Raw genomic sequence first — 9317 nt, 5'->3', positions numbered from 1 at the left:
GAGGACAGAGGGAGGTGGAGGAGGTGATGGAGAAGCTGCAGGAGAAGGAGGAGGCGCTCGAGAAGAAGACAGAGGAGCTAACAGAAACACAGAGTCTTCTTGCACAGAGACAGAGGGAGGTGGAGGAGGTGATGGAGAAGCTGCAGGAGAAGGAGGAGGCGCTCGAGAAGAAGACAGAGGAACTAACAGAAACACAGAGTCTTCTTGCACAGAGACACAGGGAGGTGGAGGAGGTGATGGAGAAGCTGCAGGAGAAAGAGGAGGCGCTCGAGAAGAAGACAGAGGAGCTAACAGAAACACAGAGTCTTCTTGCACAGAGACAGAGGGAGGTGGAGGAGGTGATGGAGAGGCTGCAGGAGAAAGAGGAGGCGCTCGAGAAGAAGACAGAGGAGCTAACAGAAACACAGAGTCTTCTTGCACAGAGACAGAGGGAGGTGGAGGAGGTGATGGAGAAGCTGCAGGAGAAAGAGGAGGCGCTCGAGAAGAAGACAGAGGAGCTAACAGAAACACAGAGTCTTCTTGCACAGAGACAGAGGGAGGTGGAGGAGGTGATGGAGAAGCTGCAGGAGAAAGAGGAGGCGCTCGAGCGTTTGAGGCGAAAGGATGAAGGCAACGAGAAGGAGCTCGTCCAGCTGAAGCTCACGATCGAGCAAACGAAGTCAGAGCTGAAGAATCTCACAGGCAAGATGGAGGAGGAGATGATGAGCATGATTCAGGAATATGAAAAGGAGATCGCAAGAAAAGACGAGCGTGTAGAATCGATATCCAAGGACAAGGACGCGGCTGTGGCTCGTCTGGAGGAGCAAAGCGAGAAGATGAGAAAGGAGGCGGACAATTTCAAATTTAAGTACGAGGAGCTGAGGAGGGAGAAGGAAGAAGAGGTGAGGAAACATCAGAGGGGATACGAGGACATCCAAAACATTCTTAAAGAGAGAGATCTGGAGGTCAGGGCGTTAACAGATGCAAGTGAGAAGCTGCAGACAGAGATGGAGGTGAAAGAGCATTTTGAGAAACAGATGATAGAGAGAGAAAGTGAGTGGAGAATGAAGGAAGAGGAGATGCAAAAGAAATTATTGAAAAGGGAAAGGGAGGTCGAGGAAAGGGAAGAGGACACGAGGAGAAATGAGGAAGAGTTGAGCAAGAGCCAACTTAAATTGGCTGCGAAAGAGGAAGAGCTTCGAAAACTGGAAGTGAATCTTGAGACGCACCGAAAAGAGCAGGATCAATACGAGCAGGGAGTGAAACTGAGAACTCAGACCATCGAGAGAAAGGAGCGGGAGATAGAAAGTTTGCTCCGAGCTCTGGAAGTCAAACAGCAAGAGCTGAGCAGCCACGGCCAAGATCTCCAGAAGAACGTACAGCGTCTTAGAGACCAGGGGAAGGAGCTGAAGGACAGAGAGCTCCACCTAAACAAGGAGGAGCGGGAGCTGATCAGCTGGAAGTCCGAGCTGCAGACGCAGAATGAGCACGTGGACTCTGCTGCTCAGCAGCTGTCCGAGATGGGCAGAGGTTTGGCTCTGCTGAAAGACGAGCTGCACAGAAAAGAGACGAATCTAAAGACGGCGCTTAAAAAGTGGGAGCAAGTGGGAAGTGGAGCTTGAGGCGCGAGAGGCGGAGTTGCATGAGAGGAACTTCGAGGGCGGTCGAGATCCGGAGGCTGCAGTGGAGAGCTCGGAAAACAACGTCTTTGTGGTGTGCCGAGAGGTCGGCGAGCGAAGGGCAAAGGTCAGAGCGGCCGTTCAAGGTGAGAGCACAAAAGAAAGGGAGGATCAGACCACGAAATCAGCACAGTCAGCTGCAGAGAGCGATAACTGTCACCATGAAACACTAGAAGAGACAAAGACGAGTGAGGAAAAGGAAGGGATGAGAGGAAGAGCAGGAGAGATGGGAGAGGAAAGAGGCCTGGAAAGGAAACAGGTCATCCAGGGTCAGAGGTCATTGAGTCACATCAGCACAGCCTCTCCTGGGTTGCATCTGAGGGTGCTGGTGCTGGGGGAGTCCTGGTCGTCTCGCTGCCCAGCCGGAGTCACCATCCTGGGTGGAGAAGAGCCCAAAGCAGACAGCTCCACCTTCAGGTCCTGGAGTGGTCAGACAGCCGGGAGACGCCTGGCGGTGGCCGAGCCGCTGGGGTTGAGGTGGCGGGACGGACCGGACCCAACAAACCTAAAGAAGAGCCTCCTGGACGGCGTCTCCTGGTGTCACCCGGGACCTCAGGTGGTCCTCCTGCTCATGCCCGTCTTCCTGGCCTGCACAAGGAAGTACAGGAGAGCTGTGGAGGAGGACATGGGTTCACTCGGGGAAGGGATCTGGCAGCGCACCCTGGTGGTGTTCACGTGGGGGGAAACTTTAGGGGTGAGCGCAGAGCAGCACATCCTGAGGAGCGGGGAGCTGACGGGGCTCGTGGAGAAATGTGGCGGCAGGTTTCACGTGCTGACCAGCAAGAGAACAAACCCTGAGACTGAGGGGCTGTTTGAGAAGATGGAGGGCATAGTGGCTTCCAACAGCAGGGGGCAGTGTTTGGTGTAGAACTGCAACACAACCTAATTAATTTATCATGTTAACACATTCAAGTTGCTATGTCTTCTAATAAATAAAAAAGATCAAAATACTTTTACTGTTTTTTTTTTAATTTGGGGAAGTCACAAAATAAAAGGTTTGGGTGGGAATCGAACCTGCGGCTGTTACAGAAGGACTCAGAAGGTGTAAACCCCACAGTGTAAGAACTTCACATTACAAATACGTACTGCATGTAAAGGTACACAAATAGTTTAGTGAGTCACTTCTACCTGTTTTTCCATTAAACATAAATAAATAAAACTGGCCCCACATTTAAATTTACTAGATCCAGATTTTTATTTGTAACTGCACCAAATTCCACAAACTCATAAAAATCCGTTCCCTAAATAAACGAGATTATTTTTAATCAAGAACCAGTAATTATTATAAAAGAAACAAATTAAAATGTTGGAAAATATCACAATATTAAAGAAAGAAAGGAAATCTGTTCCCTGATCTGGAGCCACAGCAAAACACGACCGACTTTCCCACTTCCTCCACAAGATGGAGACCTTGTGTCAGACTAGAGACCAGAGTGCACCGCGGTGTTGAAAGTTCCTGAATGACAGGGAGTTGATGGTGAAAGTATAGTGAAGCAACTCAAATTCATATTCCAATTTTCCGTGTAAATGGCTTCTTTGAAAAGGAAGAGCACACAAAGCCAGACGAGCGGGGCCCGTCTTGACTGGAGGCATTTCAGGGAGAAGCCAACCATCTCGCAATTAGAACCGCAGGGGGCCTCCCGCCCGCTGAGAGGACTCCTGCTTTGACAAGTAAATTATGACTCTTGATGAGAGGAGTACAGCTTTCTCAGAATGCCATTTTTGACAGCCGGGGGGGAAAATGCGGCTGGAAACATACAACAACTTCCATCATCAGCGGGGCCAGATGCAACATCCAAAAACACTCGTGTGCAATCATCAGGCTAATAATTATGGAGTGTGAGTGCTGGTCTGTACCTAACATGGCAGCAATGTTTTTTAATCTGTCCATTCAGTGTGAGCCGCCTTCAGAGGCGAGATGAGAGGCTGTTGTGTGGAGATGGCTCCCTGCTCCTCTGATCATCTCTGCAGGGTGGGACTGCTTTCAAAGAGTCTGGCCACACAAAGTGCAGCTGAGGCAGACGTTATTTCTTTCATACGTTTCAGCGTAATGTTTTAAACATATCAGGTATCCAACACAAACTCAGACCTGTCAAACCCATCGGTCTTTGTAGTTTTTAAAATCCATAGATTTAAACATCAAAAAGCTCATTTATTGCATCACAACGCACTATTTATTTACTATAAACTTGGATTGCTTCATATATTGATCCCAAATACTTTGATATTGATGGTTTAGCTTTAATAATTATTTTCAAATAATCAATATCCAATATTCAGGATATGAACGTCGCCATCTTGTGCAATCGGAGCCCAGAGTCTGCACTTTAGCAACTGTGGTAGCGATCTTTGTATACAGCTATTCACTGTATAGCTGACCTAAGCTAGTCATATATCCATCTATCTATCTATCTATCTATCTATCTATCCATCTATCTATCCATCTATCTATCTATCTTCGTAGTGGCTGAGGCACAAAACTTTGTAATTCCACCTTTTGTTAGTTTTATGCTTTGACACATAATAAATAATGTTGGAACATTTGCTCGGAGAAAGATGAGCTGATTCACGCGTCTCATCGGAATCAAAGTTCACGTCAACATCTTCGCAAATTCTCCAACTCCTGCTTTCAAATGAATAATGCATTAAAAACATGGTCCTTTCATTTGAGGTGGCGGTCGATCAGTTTTATGGCTTGAATTAAGTATTTGGAACAAGAAAGTACAGAATAGATGTTTTCTTTTTAAAAATCATAATGAGAATTTTTTATTAAGTTTGGTTTCCGACGTCTCTTACAAAAGGAAAAACACATTTCTTAACCCCGGGCGAGGTGAACCGATGATCCGAATGTTTTTAGAACCAAGGTCGGACAGGTTGTGGGATGTGGAATTAAAAAGTAGAAGAATGTAAAAATGTATTTTAACTGACCCGTGAGCCCAAAAAGCGATAGCATGCTTTTTTCTTTTTCATTCAAGGACATTCAGAAAAACAAAAAAAACAGAAAACCACCACTATCGCTGGGGTAAAGGTGAATCCTTGCTCCACATCAGCCCCGTGACACTGAACGCTGCCAACAGGGAGCGATGAAACCACTCTGGGCCACTCATTCGGGTTTTTGCCGGCATTAGTTCAGATTAAGGCAACATGCTAACCCTAATTTATCTTTATTTGGAGCCTTTTAAGGTCCTGAATCAGGCTTTTTGGGAAATATGGATGGGGCCTCATTTACATGAACCACAATAGACAGGAACAGCTCAGTCAATCATGTCCACAAATGTTCGAAAGCAAATTACTGGGCTGTGTTAAAACAGAAGTTAATGGTAGGGCTGATTTTTATTAAGGCCTGTGCACTCTCATTTGAATAATGGTCTTTCCAACAATGTTTTTTCTTTTCAGTACTTGACCCAGGAAGGAAATAAATGTGATTCTGCTTTAACACCTCCATTAATATTCAAGTGGCTTTAATACTCCAGGTTTATTTCTGACACATCCTAATTAGCATGGCAGTCCGGCGCTAGTTTACGATAAATCATCTTCTGATTGTGCGTTTGCGTGCACGGTGGAAAAAGAGTGAGTTTAATTACCGATAATTTGAGACCATTGTGAGGAAACGCTGGCTGGTGGTCGCCATCCTGAAATACAAAGAGACAACATGATTATGTTTGATGTTTGACACTGATTCACTGTAACATGAAATCAGCTTCTCTTACATGTAAGTTGACAGTGAATCGAGCTTTAATTGAACCAGTTAAATCTTTTAAATCACTGATTAAAATGTATTATTCGTCTTCTTGTGGGGCTTTTGACAAAAGATAACATAGACTTATAAGATGCTTTCTATCAGGGGCCATAAAGGGGCCACACTTTACAAAGAGGAGCCAAATTATGACCAACATTCTTATAGAATTCCTGATTAAAAAATTGCTTCCTTCAGGAGCCAATCGGATTTCAGCTGCCACCTCTGAATCCACCCCGGTTCTAAAAGTCGATGATATTAAGTTGTTGTAAATGGATTTTAGTTCAGATGACATGTCCACGCTGAACCCTGCAAAAGGATAAGCAGCATAGATAAAAGGATGGATGTCCTGCAGCTCCCCCCCCCCCCCCCCAGGAAGCCAGACACCTCTTTGCTCTTATTAACTGATCCCAAAATAAAAGATCCATTACCTTTTCAAAACCCCAGGGATGTAAAACCCTTTTATCATTTCTCGCTGTGCATTATTCCGACTTCCAAAGACATTTTGGCGAATCAAGTTTAGCCAATCGTTGAGGAGACGGACCCGGAGACGTCATCGCTCAGGGAGACGCTCTCGCCGAGGTGGCGTCCGGTGACCAGGACATGTAGACGTCTGCATGATCCCGGCTGCAAAGGTCAGCACCGGTCCCTCCAGGGCGAGGCTTTATATTGAACCTGATGGACCATGAGAATTTCACGAACTGCCCCCCCACCACCTTTTCCAACTCGGCCACCTCCCAGGGGGGACATTTAGATAACATTAGACCTTTTGGAATTAGATCGCCCACCGTTACGTAAACCACCCACTGCCCGGCAAAAAGCCATCTGGAGCCGATTCTGAGGACGGACGTATATCCAGGGTTTATTCTGAAAGTATAGAAACGTAGATTATCTGGTCTGTGCCCAAAATAGCTGTGGTGCAAGGGAGGGCCACGAAGGAGGCTCCTGACTGGGTGAAGAGGCGACTGGGAACTAGATCGGAGCGAACTTGATTCTGGAACAAGCATTGACTTGTCACTAAGGAAATTATGATTATGGATATTTTCTTTAATATAATATATGCTTCTGGTAATACTTTAAAAGATGTATTACCCTTATACCGGCAGTTGTATGCTTCCATGTGCTTTACTCCCTCGCCTCCTCTGCTCCTGAAGAGGTGGAGGAGAGAGAGAGAGAGGGAGAGCGAGCGGAGGATGAGGAAGAGGAGACGATGCTGCAGATGATGAATCCCCCTCTGGACTGCATCCTTTCTGGCTGAGTGCGTCCGGTGGGCCAGAGCCAGGTCCTGGAATCTAGCTAATGAGACACACCCCCCCGAGGGGCCCGAGCCATCCCATTGGCCGAGAGGCTGGTGGCGGCCGAGCCGATTGGCTGATCTAGTCCTGTGCGAGCAGCTGTCAGAGCGTGTTGCAAATCAAAGTCACAGCATTGGTATCCAGCGTGGCACACAGTAAGGAAGCTAAATGAGTGGAGGGGAAAGAACAGCGGCTGCACTCAAACTTTAAGCTGACAAGTTCTTCTTCTTTTTACTTCTTTGGACATGATTCATTCGAACACATTTAAAATCAGGTTTTATTCACAATCATCAGTTTTAACTCTGCAGCAGTCGTTCTGTGTTTGATCTTTCACGTGTTTATCTTTCCTCTTATGGCTGAATGAGATATGACGCCTCCACAGAGAATCATCACAACGCTGGTATTCTTCTTAACAGAGACATCACAAGACATCCTCCACATGGGACTGCTAACTAAAAGAATATATATACACATAAAGATTTTATTTATTCAGTGCGATATCTGAGGAGGGCTCTTTGACATGCGGGTCTTTGAAAGCAACATGCTTTGTAACTCGCAGCATGAATAAAACATTGTATTTTTAACAATGTGCAAAAGACCGGAGCCTCTCATCTGGAACGTCCGACAAACATATTTCATTCCTCAACATGATGTGGACACAAGCAACATCCTGAGCCTTGACCCACGTTGAAAATCTTATGAATTATGAGGAAAGAATCACAAACAATCCGACATGTTTTCACTGTTTCGGGAGATTTGAAAAGTCAAGACATGAAGAAGTGAAATCTGTCGCTTCTTCACCCGACATCTTGCGTCCCGGTCTCTGTGGCCCGGGAGCTGTGAGGCGAGTTCAGCTGAAGGTCGGGACTCAAGAAGAGGGGATGACGAACGGTTGTGGTCTCAGATCAGCTCATGGTGGCAGACTCCTGACGGCTGAGAACCGGCAGGAAGGAAAAGGGAGCGAGGGCAGGACGAGGAGTGGAAACAGAGGGGAGATCGAAGCCTAGTGGCATCTTTTTATCCACCTTTTGTCTGTTTATTATAATGTTGTGTCTCCTTGTGAACTTTGTGCTTCTATAATCATTTTGCATCTTTGTTTGCATCTCTGTAAGATGGTTTGTTTGTCTCTTTTTAGCCTTTTGATCAACATTCCTTCAAGAAATGCTTTCAGTCACCCATAGAATGTGTTGGGGCCATGGGGCTTCCTGACCCTCTGGAACCTCTGGACCCTTCAGACCTGTTTACCCACCGATGATAAACAGATATAAAAAAAGAGGGTTGATGCAGCAGAAGATACATATTCACAGATCTGGAGTCAGCGCTGAGGGACAGGAAGCTGCTGTGCGTTTAAATCCACAGAGTCAGAGCAACATGTCGAGCTGCATCGAGCGAACACGTTCACATCTATTACAGCTCCTGTCAGCTCCTCTCCTCCGTCTCCTCCCACGCTCCCACCTCTCTCCTTCTCCTCTGTTTCATACTTTGTCAATTTGGATCACGTCTCGCTCTCTCCGTTTGCCCCCCCCCTCCTCCTCGAGTCCAACAGACCCTCTGTCCTCGTGCGGACGCTCATGGAGTCAGTTTGTGGAGTCGCATTCGGCTAATTAATCAAAGCCGGAACACGTAATAACAGAGGTGATGTCGTCTGATTGGCCGGCAGCGGGGGGGGTCAAAAGTTCACAGGAGAGGAGCGCTCTCTAGTGGCGGACTCGCTGTCTGTACAGTCTGTACTGTCTGTACTCTGTGTTTTGCTCTTTTATAGAACCAAGCACGCATGAACACACACCCCTTGGCCATTCATAATATATTGGCATTATGCTGTTCATTATGCTGTTTTGTTTTTTTTAAAAGATTTTTTTTTTATCCTTCTCCGCTCTATACGCCGTCTCTTCTTGTGTGTTCTCTCTCACACAGACAGACACACACAGACACACACACGGAGCCTAATCCACAAAATCCTTAAATGCCCCCCCCCCCCTATTGGCTTTATGTGAGCTACATTGTATAAGACGCAGAAGAAAAAAAAGCTTCATATGACGAACTAGCAGGGAATTACATGGCGGTACAAGCTTATTACTACACACATGCACACACACACACACACACACACACACACACACACACACACACACACACACACACACACACACACACACACACACACACACACACACACACACACACACACACACACACACACACACACACACACACACACACACACACACACACACACACACACACACACACACTTTCATGTCAGCTGCTGCGAAAGAACAAAAGACTATTTTAACCTCGTCTGAACTTTTCCACTTTCTTAATCTGGCGATGTAAAAAAAGAACAAGGTCCACAGTGTGTTAGTACACTGTGTCCACGTTTGTACAGGACAGACTTAACTCCTGACATCCTGGACAGACGCACACACACACACACACAAACACAGACACACACACAGGCTCTCTCTCCCTCACGTAGAATATTCTATTGGAAAACACTTCCTTGCCCGTTTGCAGTACATTTAGGTAGAAAAGCTTCTGTGCCACCTTGCCACTTTTCCTCCGGGATTAAAATGGAAGACCTAGTTATTCCATTTCGGTTTTATCTCGATTACCCCGATGAAACTTTGA

At 46.4% G+C, this 9317-nt stretch overlaps 1 protein-coding gene across 1 annotated transcript in view; it reads left to right on the top strand.

Annotated features, from left to right (window-relative positions):
• LOC133950298 (trichohyalin-like) overlaps nucleotides 1–2609 on the top strand; it is a 6810-nt gene extending 4201 nt beyond the window's left edge. Inside the window, 2 exon segments of the mRNA XM_062384549.1 lie at nucleotides 9–1577; nucleotides 1579–2609. Coding sequence (XP_062240533.1) covers nucleotides 9–1577; nucleotides 1579–2526 — 2517 coding nt within the window. The 3' untranslated portion in view covers nucleotides 2527–2609.
• The last annotated feature ends 6708 nt before the right edge of the window (nucleotides 2610–9317 follow it).

This window comes from Platichthys flesus, chromosome 24, assembly GCF_949316205.1.
Source record: "Platichthys flesus chromosome 24, fPlaFle2.1, whole genome shotgun sequence".
Taxonomy (NCBI): domain Eukaryota; kingdom Metazoa; phylum Chordata; class Actinopteri; order Pleuronectiformes; family Pleuronectidae; genus Platichthys; species Platichthys flesus.
The sequence above is the reverse complement of the archived record's forward strand: the minus strand, read 5'-3'. Positions and strand labels throughout refer to the sequence as shown.